Source organism: Morchella sextelata (assembly GCF_020137385.1).
Source record: "Morchella sextelata strain SCLS chromosome Unknown scls_22, whole genome shotgun sequence".
Taxonomy (NCBI): domain Eukaryota; kingdom Fungi; phylum Ascomycota; class Pezizomycetes; order Pezizales; family Morchellaceae; genus Morchella; species Morchella sextelata.
In genome coordinates this window covers 1261-19747 of record NW_025408637.1, presented here as the reverse complement: position 1 = coordinate 19747, position 18487 = coordinate 1261, and the positions used below count along the sequence as shown (strand labels likewise).

The following is an 18487-nucleotide window of genomic DNA, read 5'->3' as shown; positions in this document are numbered from 1 at the left end:
GGACTCTACCCTCCGTGCCTTGACAGACAGGGCTGTGTGTTGTTACGCGAGCGAGGATCCTCGGATGATGATAATTCGTGGTTGCCTAAACGAACGTTCAAGCCTAAACGGCCCGACCCCACGTCGCACACCCACTGTCACACACCCACTGTGTAACAGCAAATTGTCATTGTCGTTGTCATTGTCATTGTCAGTGCAGTGTCAGTGTCAGTGTCGGTAAATTGTTATTGTCATCCTGGCCAGTCGATGGGACGAGGAGAGCGCCGTGGATAGAATTGCATAGAGCTATGGCCACCGGCGAGTAGACACGGTGGGAGGAGGACGCGGGGAGGGAGGGTGGGTCTGTCCATAGCTTGGATCGACCTGAGGAGAACAGACACGGATATTGCTAGTATGGGTGGGGGATGGCTCGGGATGATCCGGGAGAGAGGATCATCTCCCCTTCCTCCCCTCATTCTTCCTCTTCTTCCCCTTCTTTTTCTTCCTCCTCCCCCCTTTGAAAGGATCGGGGTGCTGTACGTCAACATGCACATGCACATGCACATCTACCGTGTGCTATTTCCAAGCTGCGCCCGAGTGCTTGTAGAGCATATCAGGCTACCGTGCAGAAGGAAGGCGCACCCGCCAGTCGCCTCCTCCAGGATACGTGTATATATATGTTATATCTACCACCGACAGTTGCGAGCTCTCTCTCTCCCAGAAATCTCTCTCTCAGTTCTCTCTCTCTCCCCCCCCCCCCCCCAAACGCCCAACCGCCATCACAGTCCATACAGACAGACATCCCCCCTCGATCTCCTTCTTCTCCTACCGCACCGCTAGCATGTCCTCCACTGATCATCCGTCGGCAGTAAGCCCACCGGCGCTTCCCCCTACACCCCAGCAGTCCCGCTTCCCCCACACAACGCATGTGTTCTTCCACCCAGCGCTTCTTCCAGCACGCCCGGGGCAGCCCAACCCGGCCGGATACGAATTCATAGATACAATGGAGACCCAGCCGTTGCATGGGCTCCGGCGCGACTCAGCACTTCTTCCAGAACGCCCGGCCCGGCCCAATCGTCGTCGCCGATACCCGTCCATTCCACTCCAGTCGCTCCCACCCAGCTTGGGCACCCCACACGGTCCCCCCGCGGCGGCATCCTCTCCCGTGCCGGCACCCTCCCCCGTGGTGCCCTCCTCCCCCGTCGCGCCACCGAGCAACACCGCGGACGCCACCCGCCCCCCCCCCACGAGCACCGAGCAGACCACCGCCACAGCACTTAGCTTCCTCCCGCCGCCGCCGCCGCCGCCGCCCCCGCCGACCCCCTCCACCACTTGCCCACCACCGCCCGCCGACAGCACAGGGCCCACACCGCCCGCGCCCGCCACCACCGTCCCCACCGACTCCACCGCCTGCTCAATCCTCCTCTGCACCCACTCGTTATCACGCGCGCGCGCCCCGCGCAACCACCGCATCGCCGTCTTCCGCGCCCACCCCCGCGGCGAAAACACCACCGACACAGCCCTCTTTCTTTCCTTCCGCCGCATCTACAACGCCGAGCTCCGCTCCTTTTGGCAGCGCTTCTTCTCCCTGCGCGGGCTCAAGTACATCAGCATCGTCGAGGTGCGCCGCCGCCCCACCCATCCGCAGGAAATGCTGTCGATACTGACTTGACCCCCCCCCCCCCCCCGTAGTACACACACCCCGAGGCACCGGTGCTTCTGCTGCTCGACGCGGCCTCGCGCAACAGCATCATGTACGCCTTCAACAAGCCGCACAAGCTGCGCTCGGGCGGCGCCTGGGTCGACTGGGTGTTTGCGCTCAAAGCGCAGCCGCCGCGCCGCTTCGGGCTCGAGTTTGTGCAGGGCTGGGACGCGCGCAAGATTGTGATGCTGGCAGCGGTGCCGTGGGTGGCCAGCGTGTTTACGGCTGTGCTGTGGAGCGCGCTGATGGGCGATGTGCAGGCCGGCATGGCGGTGGCGAGCTATATATTGACGGCGAGCGGAGGTGAGTTTTTCCTTCCTCTCTGGTGCGCGAAGGGTGTTCGGGGCTGATTGGGGGGGGCGGGGGGTAGGGGTGCTGGCGCTGCTGGGCATTGTGAGTACGTTGGAGGGGTAGTGGTGGTGCATGTGGAGGGGGGGGGCTGGGAGATGGATTTTTTTCTGTAGATATCGTTGTGTTCTGTCTTTATTCCACTTTTGCACCCTTGGATAAGCGTTTTCAATGTTGCTCATTGAGGTACAGTGGTTGGCAAATGTAATATTTAATATTGAAGAATAATTATAATACTTCTTCACAATTCACGACGGCCCCACTCCATGAACAAATGCATCACGGCACCACATCCGCCTCCCCGCGACAGACTACAGCGGTGGAACCGCGCTCTCTGTCCGTCAACATGGGCCGCGCAACCAACTGGCTATGGAAATTAACCCCCGCCCTGGAAGAGGGTGATGGCGCCTGTGCCCGCACTCCCCCCCACAGCACGCACGTCGGTGGTGTTGGAAGGGTTTGTCGATCATCACCCCCCGCCGCCGCCCTCGCTCCCCCACTCCTTGCCCTCGTTCCCTCACCTTGCGGACGCGCGCTGGTGGCATGGGCTGAACAAAGAAAAGACCTGGATGAGTGAGAAGGGGGCAAAAAAAAAGATAAGGCCCCCACATCGAGTGATATTCTATGACCACAATACACGGCCGCCGATTTAGTACGCTGGGGTGCCTGGGCGGGGGGGTTGGCGGGTGGGGTAATATTTAGTGATATATGTTCGGAAGATGTTGGTGTTCTTGATGGACTTGCTTGGCTATAATGCGGAGGGCCCGATTTGTGTGCGGGTGTTCGTTTTGTGGACGGTGGAGCCGTGGCGGGCACCAAGAAAAGGGATTTTCGGCAACGGAAATTAATCTTTTGTGCCTTTTCCACAAGCGTCCCCGGGAGATGAATCAATTGATTCGTTTCCCGAAAGTGGCTTGGTGGGGAATGAATCAAATGATCCGTTTCCATAGCTGGTAGAGAGCTATTCAGGGGTCTTGTGGATAATTGTGATCCTAGGTAGACCGGGTGCACATTCTAGAATGAAAATCTGCGTAGGTTTATCTTCTGGCCCGTAAACCGGCCTGCACTCTCCTCACCTTATTTAATAATATTTTGGTCAAGCTTGAGATAATCAACCTGGTCCTTACACTCACACCTCTTCTATGCTAATAGGTACAGTAAGCGGACAGACCTCTTCCACGGTAAGTAGGTGGTAGTAAGACACAATGCTCGCACCTGGGGGGTTATCAATAATGTAATCGAACCAAACTATGGAGTCTCCTAGTTGTTACAGGCGCACCTAAGATCGAACCATAGTAACAGCGGGTATACATAACATTTGAACTTTCAACAGTAAGGACAACAATTGAGCATAGGACACAGTTCAATAACCAACACAGGGGCGGTAGCTTAAGTGGGTAACCTATTCATGAAAGGTAGACACATAGCAACAGTCCACCCCAACTTCTGAACGTTCGCTGTATGCGCTTCCCAGTGAGGAGCGTTCGTCGACAGGTATGGCTCTTGATCGGGCCGGAGCAGATTTCAACTGATAATCTTCGATTGTAGCTTCATGGTCCGCAGTTCAAGTGTAGTACTACATACATCGGATTTTCTTCCTTATATGCCTGTGTCACATTCCACATCCGCATAGCTACGTGACCAACCTCCTACTCGAACTACCTTCACCCATTGCCGAGGCCTGCCCACTAATCCACTGATGCTGAAGCGCGCTTTTCGCAGAGAACTAGAGCTCGGGTTAGGGTCAAGCATGGACCGCATAAAGTCCATGAATAAATCGCTGGCGCCGATTCGGCTGAGCGTCCGGATTTCCTTGAATGGGCACATTTCACCACGGCAATATGCTGCCAAGTCCCCAACATTAATGCTGTCATTATACCCCGCCGTCCCAATGGCAGATATCATCTTCATCCATATCGATAGCGCTTACACCTGTGGCGTACGAAAATGGTATCAATCCTGTCATGATCTGATAGGTAATCATACCCAGAGCCCACATATCCACACTCGAAGGGTGGCTTTCTGTGAAATCGGGGCTGAGGCCGATTGACTCTGGTGACTCGTATCTGTACTCCATCTCGATGTATGTATTGGTAATCAGCCTCCTGTATTGCCTGCGCCCCGATTCTCCGTTGCAGATATCTCCAAGCTTCATTCTCAGAGGTGATAGGGATGCGATGAGTACGTTCTGGGTATGGTAAACTAGTGTCAATATGTATTCCTAGTGAGCCCCAATATGTGGAAAGACTAACCGTTGGCGTTAGATTACCATGATGGATACCCCCTTGGTGCATTATATGGAGGGCTTCCAGAATCTGTCGAACAATAGTTTTACAGTTCCCCTTTGCCAGCTGTCTGTTTCTCAGCATATAGGTCTGAAGGTTGCCTTCGGGGAGGAATTCCATGGCGATAGAGAGGGATATTCCGGGCTGGCCCTCGTGCCAGCCATAGAACTCAACAAAATGCTCAGTATACTACCATAACAGCGATAGGTCAGCCAACGGACTCACGCGCGTGGACCAGCCTCAACGCATTACCTCTCGCAACGTAATCATCGCCCTCAACTCTCTGATGAAAAGGTCTTGAAAGCGATAGTGACCGGTTGTTTTCACCACCCGAACGTCAGTCCTTCGGTGAGCATCGCGCCGGGTAGAGTCACGTAGCCGCTGGAGCCGAACCGATCTGAATTGACTACCTCCGAGCAACAAATCGCCGTCTGCCCACAGCTCGAAATCCCCATTAAAATGGTGTGTAACTGTCTGGTCACCGAATTCCGCGCTGTACTTGTATTGGGCAAATTCCTCAGATAGAACAAGGTCAGTGTGCCATTCTCTGCTGGCCGAGGGGGGAGAGCCAGATAGCCGCACAACTATGCGGTGTGGGCAGCACCTCAGCAACAGACAAGCAATACCTGTACAAGACCAAACATACCTACGGTGGCTGCATCCGAACCCCGCCTTAGAGTATCGCAACTACTCTGCACGCTGACAGCTTTATCCATCCCCGCGGGGTTCGGCTCGCCATCGATATCCTGAAGCGCACCCTCCTCGAGAACCTCGTCGCCATCAGGCTGAGATAAGCGGGGGCTATCTAGTACCCGCCGCTGTCATGTTAGCACACCATACGCAGCTTCCGCACCGAGGGGCACACACCATCAACCTCACCCACCGCCTTCATGACCCACCCGCTGCAAGACACGGCAGGTGTCGCACTGTTCGCCGTAAGATACCGTCCCAGCGCGCTCATCTCGCCCTCAGCGCTCCTGGCTCCACGCCAGTCAGTGGTTCCCAAGGATGAGCCGTCCGCGTACTCTTCCATCTCGTACTCGCGATAACACGGGGGCAGAGAGAACAAGCGTATGTCCTCCAGGTGGTGCGCAACGTGGCTGTAGAACCGCCCGGCATCCCTCCCGAACGTCTTGCGGCAGAGCGGACACTCACCCGTCGAGGTCGCTCCGCCGCCGCCTTCCAGCGGGCGTCGTAAGCATGCCGTATCATGCGTGATCCAGGCCCTCTTCGATCTATAGAACATGCCCGAGCTGGGGCAGCGGGCGCGGATGCACGTGTATGGCGTGAGGTCGGCAAAGATGTATTTTCTGTACACAGCAACGTCAATCGCAAGACGGGGGGGTATCGGGGAGGGCTGCGTCCATACCTCCACCTATGGCCTTGCCAAGTGGGGCGCTGGTTCAACCCGCAAAACCTGCATTTGAAGCCGGACCCATATTACGAATGTTCGGGAACTGGGGGGAGGAGTCGTCTCTTGCTCGGCTCCGACAACACAGAGCATATGGTCGACCGCGACAGGCTAGAGACAGAAGGCGGCGGGGCGAGGTCCGTGTTGACGGGGACGATCGCGGGCTGGGAGACGACGACTGCTGGAAATGGGTCGGGGGCGTGAATCGAGACTGGTGGGAGGCTGTGGGGAGCGGAGCTCCTGAGTCCGGAGTCCTTGAACGTGGTGGCGACACCCGGCGATGGGAAACCTTGCCTCTGCTCCATTTCCTCCTCCTCCTCCCCCCTCTCCTGGTCCAGCCTCACCAGCCTGACATAGCACTCGGCATTTCCCCTTGCCAAGACCTCGATATCAAGCTCCTCTCTGGCGTGCGGGAACCTATCTCTGATGTACTGCTGGTATATTTCCCAGTGAGTGCCCATCACAGTGATAGGGGATGCTGCTGGCTCCTCCCAGAAAGCCCTCTCCAAGGCATCCTGATCCTCCGAGACATCCTGATCCTCCGAGGCATCCTGATTCTCCAACGCATCCTGGTCATCCAGCGCATCCTGGTCCTCCAGGTCATCCTGATCCTCCATTCCTTCCCGTCGGAGTTCTCCTTCCGGACGCTCCTGCATCCACCTGTGGAGTCGGACGTTCAATAACCCCTCGCGCGGCGTATCGTCCAACACACTCCCCGTCGTGGAGGTATCGCAGGACCCCCCATCTTCCTCGTCTCGGTACGCTGGCGGCAGCGCAAGCAGCCGGATGTCCTCCATTTGGTGCGCCACTTGGGAGTAGAAGCGCCTGTGTCGCGACCAAACCATTTGGCGCACAAGGGACACTTGTCTGTCGTGGTTGCTCCTGTGCCCTCGTGTGCCTCTCGTAGGCATGCCATATCGTGCGCGATCCAGTCACTCTTCTTGCCATAGAACACATGTGCACCCGAGCTGAAGCAGCGTCCGCGGATGCACATGTATGGCATCAGGTCGGCAAAGACGTGCTTCCTAGAGATTTCAATGGCAATGGCACTGGGTTAGTCATGGACGCGGAAGACGTGGAATAATCTCAGGGAGGGTTGCGTTCTTACCTCCACCCGTGACCCTGATCAGCGGGGGACTGAATCAGTCCGCAAAATGTGCACTCGAAACCGGGCCCATATCGTGAATATTGGGAACCCGGGGGACGGGGCGTCTCTTACTTGGTTCAGATGACACAGAGCAGATGATTGAGCACGACAGGCCGGAGACGGAAGGGGGAGCAAGGGAGGCGACCGTACGCTGGGGAATGGTAATAGTTTGCGGTGCATCGAGAGGGTGGGTCGAGGGTGGCGGAAGGCTGTGAGGAGCGGAGCTCCCGACTACTGAGTCTTTGAACGCGGCCTGAAACGGGGCTGGTGGGCGGCTGTGAGCAGCGGAGCCCTCGATTGCTGAATCCTTGAACGTGGTGGCGGAGCCCTCGATTGCCGAGTCCTTGGACGTGGTGGCAGAGCTCTCGACTCCTGAGTCCTTGAATGTGGTGGTGACACCCGCCGACGATAAACCCTTCATTCGTTCCAGCGTTTGATGGCCTGTTTGAGCCTCCATGACAGACCCCTCTAGCACGGGTGGCAATTGGGCACTAGGAGGAAGAGGAAATCAATCGTAAATGTTGGTGATGATGGCATTGTATATATATTAAGCACTGGGGAGGGGCGCACCAACATTTCTCCGGCAGTCTCTCTCGCCTTCTGCTCCTTCTCCTTATCTTCACGCTGGCTCAACAGCCTATCAAAGCAGTCGGCATTTCCCCTTGCAAATCCTTCGATATCCAGCCCTCTAATCGCTTGCGGAAACCTGTTCTGGATGTACTGCTGGTATACCTCCCAATGCTCACCCCTCACACAGGCCGGGCGTGCTGGTGTCTCCTCACGGATGGCCCCTTCCCGGCGATCCCGCTCCTTTCTCCTCTCCATGACGTTGTGAAGGGTGGACAGTACGTCAAAAAGCGCATCGACGCACTCGCGCAACTCCCCGATGGCAGCATCCGATGTTTTCCACTCACGTTTCAACACGCTACCCAAGTGGATACGCCCTAGCCACCTCATCGAGGGATACTCGGAGGAGCCTACGGGTGTAGTCGTTGCCAACTACAAACGGGTGTCAGCCAGTCACCGTGGAACGGGAGGAGGTGTAGGGGGCGACCGATCATATGTACCTTTCCGAAGGCAGCCATCGAGGAGACCGCTAGCAAAAGACGCAATGAGTAGGACCGTGGGCTCCCTGAGGTATATAACCTCCTCCAGCACCTCATCCAGTACATTATCCCCCGCTGGGGGGGTGTTCTCGAAGCCGCGGGTCCATAGGCGGAAGCGTCCGAACTCGTGGCAGGGTGGTTTTCGGTAGGGATACCTGGAGCGCTTGTCGGGGAGCTTGGAAAGCTCGCGGATGTGGGTGGTGCATGCAGTGATGAGGTTGCTACCAATGCGCGGGGCCTCGGGGGGAGCAGACATGTTGGGAAGATGATATTTCCGCTGCAGGACAGCCAGACAGGCAGACAGCCAGACAGCCAGACAGACAGAGAGACAGAGAGAAAGATGGATAGACAGACAGACAGGCTCTACACTGGAGGTGGGCGGTGGTGTGTTCCCGAGATTTGATATTCATCTGGGCGATCCTTAGATAAGCACTTGAGCCCTCGATCACGGCCAATAGGAACTGTGGGCATGTGCCAGATCTTGATTGGCTTGTTCGCTGAGGGTGATCGCAAGACAAACACCTCACTTGCCTGCCAGTCGCTCGTTATATACCAAAACCAGAACAAGAAGGCTCATTTATATATATTAACGGCATCCAATTTGTACCTTTCCTCCCGCTCCAGGTGAAGTGCCCCCCCGGCCAGCACTTCTATCCCGGCGGAGAGACCGAAACACCTGCGCCAGCATGGGCGACATCACCCTTGGCGTTCTTTCCCTCACTGTGTTGGTGTTTCAAGGTTACAAAAACGTCACCACTTTTGTGTCAAACTACAAATCCTACGATGAGGACTCACGGCAGGCGATGCGTAGGGTCCTTGTCCTCGAGTCGGTCCTGAAGCAGAACCTGGACCTGTTCCTCAGCAGCTTCGTCGAGCAGAGTGTGCGCCGTGCCCTGCTGGATGACCTCAAGAGCCCGCACTGGAAGGAGGAGGAACTCAATGCGCAGCTCGAGAACAAGCTGGGCGAGAACGTCGAGGCGATCAAGTGCGCCATCGAGAATTGTTTGATCACCCTGGGGAAGATCCACGATTCACAGCTGCTCTCGCAGAGATAGCTGGCCACGGCGGCAGGAGCGCCGGATTCCCCCCCACCGGTGCTGGTGGCCAACGCCGACAACAGACCAGTCCTGGACCGGACCCGACGATTTCCGGGCGCTGCAGCAGTCTGTCGACCAAGGCAGGTCGACCGTGGTCGACCGTGGGATCGTGCCACTGGATAGTGAGTGCGCATTGTACTGTAGTTGTAGACTTCAAGTAGTGTTCGTAGTACTTAGTATTAGTGCCCAGACCCAACGCAATCTGTCTTTTTTGCTTTTTATAAGTCGCGTAACCTTCTCTTCCCTTCCTCCCCCCGGCCCCATCAAAAAAATGTGGGATAGAGACATTGAGAAGGCACTCGACAAGTACATGACTCTTTCTAGTACTGCCTTGGTTGACTGTCAAATCGCTAGGAATAGAGGCGACAAAGTCTTCACTCAATCATTCGGTCAAAAAGGTAATGGCTAACTGCTCCTTATTAATGAACTTTTAACTGACATCAATAGGCAATATGATTGAAGTTTTTTTCCAGGTTGATTTGGATACCCCACCCTCAAAGAAAAAGACATAAACACTACACGGAAAATCTTTGCAAGAGATTGAAACAGCTGTCAACCAATACCCTGCAATCGACCTAACTCCAGGAGCATTCTATGTTGCTCTCGATTCCAAATTCCACCGTCTCTTTATTTACTTCAAAAAAGGTTTGGAAATAGTCTACGGGCCACAGATTGGGCAATGGGTTTTGGATTCAACAACTTGAAATATTGATGCATACTACCAAATTCACCCCTCCGACATACCTAAGGACAAAAGACATCTGAGCTGGAAAGATTGGCTTCTTTCTAATCCTCATTTTTGTTGGGTACCTCGGTCGAGAGCTGGTGTTTACCATTATGGATGTTGGATAGAATTAGGTCATACAGAAAAAGGGTCTTGCATTACTAAAGATGTTGCCAACAGTCCTTCCCAAATTCAGCCTGTCCCTTCTGATCTCTTTAAATCATTCTGTAATATTACCAAAGCTCAGAGATCGTTGTTGGGTGCAGTCGACAAGGAGGTCAGGGATATGACTGAAGCGATGATCAAGGTTTTCATGATGGGAACAAGAAACAGTGGATTACAGATGATAATGATTGCTTTTCTTTGAGAGCATGTTTGATCAATGTATTCACTGAACCTCATTATGATGCCGGTGATCTTAATAATGGTTGGGCTTGTATTGCACCAATGGGGGAGTTCTGAGGAGGTGACTTGTGTATTAGGGAATTGGGTAGAAGATTTAATTACCAATCCGGTGGTATTGGTTTTATTAGTGGTAGTCATTTGGAGCACTGTACAGCTAAATGGGAAGGGATTCATTTTAGCTTAGTGGCCACCTTTCATGAAAACCTGAAGCAGGAATTTGAGGCTATGAAATGAGTGAATTAGTGTACATAGAAAAATAACTTGAATTGACGTTGTCTCAGGGGGGCGAGTAGCGAGCATTCCGCAGGGTACGAAGGGGGTAGTAGGGGTCGGTGTGGGAGCCTGTAGTAGGGGTCCTGAGGGTCTCTAGCGTTGGTGAGTGTCAATGGGGTAAGGGAAGCAGCGGCGCGGTGGTCTTCTTGAGCAAAGAAGAGCAAATAATATTATATCGTAATAGACAGTGTAGGTACAGAAGACGTTGTGTAATAAAAGAAAGAAAAGAAAAAGAACAAGAAATGAGAATGAAACCTCCTAATATACCCAAGGAAATCCCAAAGATGACAAATCCAAAGTGACTCATACACTTACGACCTACAGAACCCGATAGAACCCAATAGATCCTTTCTGACTAATCCATCTCCTCATAACCCAGGGTATTAACTAATCGATCTATGAAACGTTGACAGAAATAAACCCCTTGATAAAATAAATAAAGAAACTTGAAAATATTAACTGTTGGCTTATAATAGCCGATGTTAACGTATGTCTTTCAATTTTTTGTAGATAGTCAGACATATATCTAGCTGCTTCAAAGCTAGTTAAACCTGCCCATGCCAATGATTTCTGACATTCTCCAGCTTCAATAATACTTTCATCCAAACGGTTATGACGGTCAGTAATGTTTTGCTTTGCACTGTGAAATAATTAGAAATTGAATTTTAATAGAGAGCCTGAGATTAATTCATACCTGCTAAATACTTTTTCACGTTCGGTAGACATGGCAGGGGTTGAAAAGGTATCTAATGCCAAAATAGATAAACGGGGATATGATGGGCGGGTTTTAATCCACCAATGTATTGATTCTCTTATTTTGTGCCGGTTTTGAGAAACCCAAAACAAATATCGGTGAGCTAATCCTCAATCGAATCAGGGTGCAATCTTGGCTTTTCGAAAGTCCTAATTTTTTTTACAAGCAAATGAATTTGGATCCAGAGTACGTTTAGGTGATTCTGACGATGCTCAAGGTGCATCATGCAATACTATGCGTTTATACGACGTTTCCCATAAGGATTTGACAAATTCTTCTGCTTTGAAGGATTATTCTGGATGGTCGCCTCAACCAGATTCTGAGTCCTTAAAAAATTATCGATATCTGCGTACGAAAGAATTGCCCCACAAATTATCGGACTCAGTTGTTCAATAGAGTAGTACTTTTCTAGCTTTTGAACGTCAAGTTGCGAGGAGATTGCCAAAACATCAGATTCCAAATTGTCCACTGTGTAAGTGATTTGCCTCCTCAACGACTCGAATGAAGGATAGATTTAATATAGCGATCCTTGAGTACGATGACTCTGCAAAAATAATGTTTCATCCTAAAATGGCTTTAAAAAATTAAAAACCTGTTGTAAAATCAACCAATCACTTGTACATAATTGATTTTTTTCAAGTGTTGATTTCCAAGCTGTTGAAGTCTCCTGAATCATTTGGTGTACAAAAAATTCGATCGCATACATTAGCTTTAAAGCTCTTTCTATCCTATCATAATCACCAGTCCAACATGTGACATTTCCCAAAATCAAAGTCCTAGGTTGAGTTGAACTTCCTAATATAGTGGCAACTGACTGGCAAAATGCGTACCTTCTCTACGGGCTCTCATGTATCAAAACAGTTATATTCCGCATTTTGCCCATAGGGCCCACCTTGCTCCATCTCTCAATTTCAGAATTCTCTCGTTCAACTGTTTTTTTATTCTCTAAAGACAGCAATTGATTAAATTTTTTGCCTAAAGGAATACTTTAACAACCAAATTCAAAATATGTCCATAGCAACGAATATATCTTCAAATCTTTTGTGTTAATGTATTGTTGAACTGTAGACCGGCAGATTGTTTTGTGATATAGCTTTCAATGAATCGCAGTAGGGTAATATTATTAGATGCATTATACAAGGTAAAATAGCCAATCGAATTCTGGATCTGGAAATCTTGAATAACTGTCCAGACAATATTGCCTTGATTTTCTCCACTATGCGCACCCAAGAGTCGACGTAACCCAAGTAGTGCATGACATAGGTTCCCATCCTCATCAAGCCTATAACCAACTATTGCAAGCAAAGCCAAATTATTTGTTGATGTCCACATATTAAAACTGATGTGTATAGAAGAGATAGCGTTATTTAATACCTAGCGAATGGAATTTTTACTCTTTGCAAATGACTCCTGCACCCAACTGCTTACCGTGACAGACGATTTAGGCATAGCTTTACCCAAATCGGTATAGAATGATTGCTATACTCTTGGTCAGAAGAAAATTTCGTCAATCTATTGGTACTTTATATTCAACTTACCAAAGTGCATATATATATTAATAAAAATCTTAGACTTAGAGATGTAGCTTGTTGAAATGGAATATTATTTGTTACAATCCAACGTACATAGAGCTGTTTAAAGACGTGGCTATTGAATAAAATACTTGGTACTGTATTTACCGATACGTTGTTCAAGCTTGATGGACTACCATCTCCAACATCCATCCCAACGGCTGTTGTTTGTCTTTCCCAATTTTGATCAAATTGATAAACTTTTACCAAATGATTTATGGCATTTTTAGTTGTTGTATCCGCGTAGTAAACAGCCGTTTCTGGATTGGGGCCTGCTTGGGGTTTTAGTAATCCATAGTATTTCAACAAAATCAGGTTGTCTGTTCGTTTTAGATAGATTGCACCCCCAACGATCTCTCATTACACCATTCTGATCAGGACCCTAGAAGATTGATACATGCTTCCAAAGCCAGCTTGTTCGTTCCCGAACCTTTGGATGAAATATTGCCAGAACAAGTGAAATATTGAGAGGTAAACCTCTGGTAGTTGCCAATTGAGCTGTATCAGCTATTGAGGGCTTATAAAGTGAACTCTCGCCAGTTTGGAAGTTATTTTCATTGAAAGACATTCTAGTAGTGGAATGTCGGACAGGATTTTGAGGTTGCCCGGGAACGGTCGCCCCACAATTCCGGGCTCCGTTTCTATGGGTTGAACAGAATGACCTGAGTTCATTTCCATCATCAGGTATGCTCATACAGTGGGTCGTGGTCGTGATTGCGGGTGCGGAGGTGGTGGTTGGGGGCTGTTGAGTAGGGTAACTCACTGTGAGTCTTGGCAACCCATCCTGGTTCACTCCCGGCACCGCCACTCACCGGGGAGGTACAACGATCGATGACTGCATGGAACCGAACGCACCGTCTCGAGCCCACGATCATGCCGGCGAACGAAATTCAATGATGCCCCGTTTCCCCATCCTCTGCTTCGATGGAATACATAAATTTCGGATTCCGAGCTGCGGGTCACCGCATTGGGCGAATCCCAATTCTTGTCTCCACTGTGTCTTCTCACGCCAACTCGGATTCTGTACTTCAGGTCACCGCTTTACTAAGTTTCAACGCTCGTAACCCTAACTACCTAAAACCAGGTTTCAACCATCACCAAATACATATTGATGTATTTCATTTTTACCGAAGATTGTATTTTGTATACGTAACCAAACCAACTTTCAACGCTCGTAACCCTAACTACCCACATCTAGGTTCCAACCACCACCAAATACACATTCAAGTATTTCATTTTGACCGAAAATTGTATAATGTACATGTAACCAAACCAACTTTCAACGCTCATAACCCTAACTACCCACATCTAGGTTCCAACCACCACCAAATACACATTGATCTATTACATTTTGACCAAAAATTGAATTTTGTACCAATAGAATAACAACGACCTGAAGAAAAATAGATAGAAAAGTGTCACTTCAGTATTCTGTCCTACATTCTAATTCCGATATGTAACCATGAAGGTTGCAATTACCAGTCTTTGGGTTGTATCGTATTATTGTTCTAGACACTACTGAGCAATATTGAATCGCTGGATAGATATGCATGTCTACTAGGACAAAATGTAAAGCAAATACTAATGGCGAAATTGGTTACTACTGTTGGTGATAGCTTGAGAGGTATAAATATCAATCGAAACAGAAACTGCATCAGAGTTTGCAATTGAGATTTGTTGGTAAGGTTCGCTATGATTCGATTTGTATGCACACTTGTTGTGACAGAATGTAAATCAGGAATACTAAATAAGATTTGTGAAGATTTTTGGCAATCGCTTGATACGTATGCATACAAATCAGAATAGCAAGTAAAGTGTATACCGATAAGAAAAGCTTTCTGTATGATGGTTGAATACTAAATCGGAGTCGATACCTGTCAGGAAAATATTCGAATCAGTAATTAGCAGTGAACTTGGTTGATATCATTAATAATTGGTTCATACTTACTAGAGATGCGCCACCTCGCGACCGCGAGGTCCCCTTCTCTCCCACCTATGTGTAGTATCTAGGCACCTCCAGTAATTAGTTAATTTTGTCTTTGCCGTCTCATGTTCTGTTTTCCCGGCCATGTCACATAAATGCCTAAATCTTGCTCTGGAGATCTATTTCCGATTTTCAATGCCAGGTCCATTGCCAGCTCTAATGCCCGCTCCGGTGCAAGCTAAAATCAAGGTCAGCCCCAGTGTCAGCTTCGGTCTCGGCTCAAATATATGCCAGCTCTAGCCGGAGCCGCCCGAATGCCATCTCTAATGCCCACTCCAGTGCCAGCTCCATTAGATGCCGGCTCCAGTGACAGTTCAGATACATGCCAGCTCCAGTGCCCGCTTCTCTGCAAGCTTCAGTGCCCACTTCTCTGCAAGCTCCAGTGCCCACTTCTCTGCAAGCTCCAGTGCCCGCTTCGCTTCCAGCTCCAGTACCAGCTCTGATGCCCACTCCGGCGGCAGCTCCGGTACCCGCTACAGTACCCGCTCCGGTGCCAGCTCCGGTGCCAGCTTTAACCCTCACTCCTGTGCCCGCTCTTGTGCCCACCCCTGTTCCCGCTCATGTTCCTGCTCGTCTTCCCGCTCTTGTGTCCGCTCCGGTGACCGCTCGAGTGACTACTCTGGCGTTTGCCTCGATGCCAGCTCCTGTGACAGCTCCAATGCCGGCTCCAGTGCCAGCTCTGATATATTCCAGCTCCCTTCACCGTTCTTCCACTGCACTGGCACCTCCTCTCCCCCTCTTACTGGTCTTCCCTCTCCCTCTTCACACTCCCCGCCAACTACTGTTCGCCTCTCTCGCCTATTCTGCTCATATTTGACTACTAAATAGCTATATTTATTATTTAATCATAAAGGGTTCCGTTGATTGGGCTGGTCTCATGGGTAAGGTCAGGGTTAGGGTTTGGGCTTGGCAGGAAAATAGGCAGGGTAACGGCCCTGAGCAGGCAGGGTAACGCCTAAAAAAGGTAGTGTAACGCCCAAAAAAGGTAGGGTTACGCACAAAAAAGGTAGGGTAACGGCTCAGAGCAGGCAGGGCAACCGCACTAATCGGGTAGGGTAACCATCTCAAAATAGGCAGGGTAACAGAACAAAATCGGGCAGGGTAACTGCACCAAACACACGAATTTTATGTGTCATGCTCACAAAACACCCCTGTCGCTATCAACAAATCAGATTACAGCAATCTCAGAAGAATTATATTCCAGTACATATTAGATACATTCTTATCAGAACAGCAAATTTAACAGTTATTGACGAACAAAACCTTTTGTATTATTTACAATCCTTTGATGGGTATGTATCAGGACAGCGAGTGTATCAGAAATTCAAATTCTCATTTGTTACAATCGTTCATGAAGGTTTGAAAGCTATGAATATTTATTGGCACAGTAAAATACTGAAATTGATACTCAATGTATTTGATGGCTTGATTGGTATACCATGTTCTGGATCAATATTGAATGGATTGAATACTGCACTACGGTTTGCAAAATATCTTCTCCCAAAACACGAGGTTGCGGCTTTCCAATCCATTCGGAAATATATACAATCTATGCTCATATTCTGAACTTGAGAGTGAACAATATTCAGCACTTATCTCTAAAACTCATTGTTTTAATTGATAACAGTCTTTATAACATGTATCCTGATATTTTGTATTTTGTAAAAGGGTAGGAATTTGACGATGTCCGTAAGATAATATCTGTTCCACCTCACCTACCTAGTAACAGTATGCGCCCAAATTCCCCCAAGCCTTTAGAATTAGGATTATGAATGCTTTTGATTGAGAATGTCATATTCGAGCTGACTGGTGATCAGTATAGCACTCAATTGCTTGAACGTTCTCAGTGTAACCCAATTCAGATCCTAAAACCTTGTCCGATTTCATAGATCGATTGAATAATATAGTAGGTTACAAAGGGTCGAATTGATCAGAAAACTTCTATGGATTTCTAGAAGTTTCCGTCGATTTTAAGGGTATGAGTTACTTGAGATTTGTGATTGCTAAGCTTTCTTTATGTATATTAAGGGGCTTTGCCCTCAATTCTATTCTTTTTCTCTCTCTTTTCTTCTCTTTCTTTTGGTACGCAAAGGCTTGGGTAATCTACGCTGGCTATTGCTATTCAAGTACTATTTTCTCTTCCTTTATAAGGAGGCCATCTCACTTCTCCGACCTTCCCACCGCTAGACCTAAACTACTGTAAGTTTCTCCAACCCCTCTCGCTCATTAACCTACCAGCCCCTATAACCATCTCCCGTACCCTGCGGAATACTCGCTACCCAACTCCCTAGTATTACGTTGCGTCGTAATCCGCACCAGACGCCATGTCCACCCTCAACCGACCTACATGGGTCTCATCTAACAAAATCGAGTAGTTTAACCATCAATACGAATAGAATACTGCTGCCCTGTTTGACCACCTCCCTACTATGTTTTAAAGCATCCGACACGAGAGGGATAGTGCTCGTACACTGCTCTCCGCCGTTCACAAAACCATTGGCTACCTGGAAGAGCAAGTAATACAGGTCAACCTTGACCTCAATATTGACCACACCACCTCCGCCCCCAATGTTCCTATCCCCATTTTCGCTGCTACTGCATCAACCACTGTCTCCACCTTTGGGTCTGAAACTTTCCCTGAAAAGTTTGATGGCATCCGGACCAAAATCTCCGGATTCGTTACCCAACTCCGAATGAAGCACGAAGTCAACCATAATCGGTTCCGCAATGGGACAGCAAAGGTTATCCATGCGGTCAGCTGTTTGGAGGGAAGAGCTCTTGATCAGGTAATACAACTTGTTAACGCCAATCCTGCTGACTTCTTTTCCTCCGTCACCTTCTTTGTCGCCCACATGAAAGGCTCATTTAGAGACCTAAATACTCAAAGTACCATCCACCGCCAACTCGTCCCCCTGAGGCAAGGCAAAGGAGACTTTGCCACCTACTACTCGCAGTTTATCAGAAACATGTCTCACTTGCATTACAATAAAGGGGTCAAGATTGACGAATTGGCGGAAAGATTGTCTGACAACTTTAGAGACGTCATGACCTATCGAACAGACAGACCCAATATGGTGGAAGCATATGCGACCATGTCAGTGACGATCGATAAAAACATGTGACTGAGGTACTACGATGAGGCACAACCGTGATTTGCTTTCGAATAGTGTAAATAAAGAGAGCGAGTTTTGATGATACTCGTTCAGAAAGAATAAAAGGGAGTTTGTATGTTTGAACGTTCTCAAGTCTAGAAAATTATAACTTTAAGGGGTCTTCTCTCTATTAAAGATCCGTTGATGATGAGAGGCCAACCTGCGGCAACACCGAGTCCCTTATAGGAATAGGGCGCATTTGCTCAAGTTCTTTTTCCGACTGACAGTCTGCCTATTGATAGTCAGGGGTACAGCAACTATTTTCTATCAGGGGAGAGGAGAGTAACTACGACACCTTGGATGAACTTCTGTCCGAGTCGAATCACGCAATTTGCCGAAATCTGTGGTTGGAATCTCAAGAACTATTGGAAACAGCCGACCAGATAATAATTGTTTATCCTAACTTTTTTAGAACCAATTTGGGTGTTTGTAAACCGAAGTTTTGCTTTAGTAGCTTGAGTCGCACTCCCACTCCCCAAAGATGCTCCGGAGCAAAACAGGAGCATTCCGACAGTTTGACACTCCGGAGGTTAGTGTTGGGGATTAAAA

The 18487-nt window shown here is 49.3% G+C and overlaps 4 protein-coding genes across 4 annotated transcripts; 3 read left to right on the top strand and 1 right to left on the bottom strand.

The window, feature by feature from the left end:
- Window positions 1-820: 820 nt before the first annotated feature.
- H6S33_006963 (uncharacterized protein) lies at window positions 821-2095 on the top strand (the record flags this gene model as incomplete). The annotated part of the gene is made up of 3 exons (XM_044838628.1): window positions 821-1600; window positions 1672-1984; window positions 2052-2095. The coding sequence occupies 3 exons, from the start codon at window positions 821-823 to the stop codon at window positions 2093-2095; spliced, it is 1137 nt and encodes a 378-aa protein (XP_044689127.1).
- A 1807-nt stretch (window positions 2096-3902) lies between these two features.
- H6S33_006962 (uncharacterized protein) lies at window positions 3903-8234 on the bottom strand (the record flags this gene model as incomplete). Its single annotated transcript, XM_044838617.1, has 12 exons — window positions 3903-4217; window positions 4282-4503; window positions 4567-4898; window positions 4961-5119; window positions 5182-5624; window positions 5684-5689; window positions 5759-6533; window positions 6587-6774; window positions 6834-6847; window positions 6922-7363; window positions 7447-7849; window positions 7940-8234. 12 exons carry the CDS (start codon window positions 8232-8234, stop codon window positions 3903-3905), a joined length of 3594 nt encoding a protein of 1197 aa, XP_044689126.1.
- A 430-nt stretch (window positions 8235-8664) lies between these two features.
- On the top strand, window positions 8665-9033 carry H6S33_006961 (uncharacterized protein; the record flags this gene model as incomplete). The annotated part of the gene is made up of 1 exon (XM_044838509.1): window positions 8665-9033. The coding sequence occupies one exon, from the start codon at window positions 8665-8667 to the stop codon at window positions 9031-9033; it is 369 nt and encodes a 122-aa protein (XP_044689125.1).
- A 6075-nt stretch (window positions 9034-15108) lies between these two features.
- Window positions 15109-15603, top strand: H6S33_006960 (uncharacterized protein; the record flags this gene model as incomplete). The annotated part of the gene is made up of 1 exon (XM_044838398.1): window positions 15109-15603. One exon carries the CDS (start codon window positions 15109-15111, stop codon window positions 15601-15603), a length of 495 nt encoding a protein of 164 aa, XP_044689124.1.
- Window positions 15604-18487: the final 2884 nt, after the last annotated feature.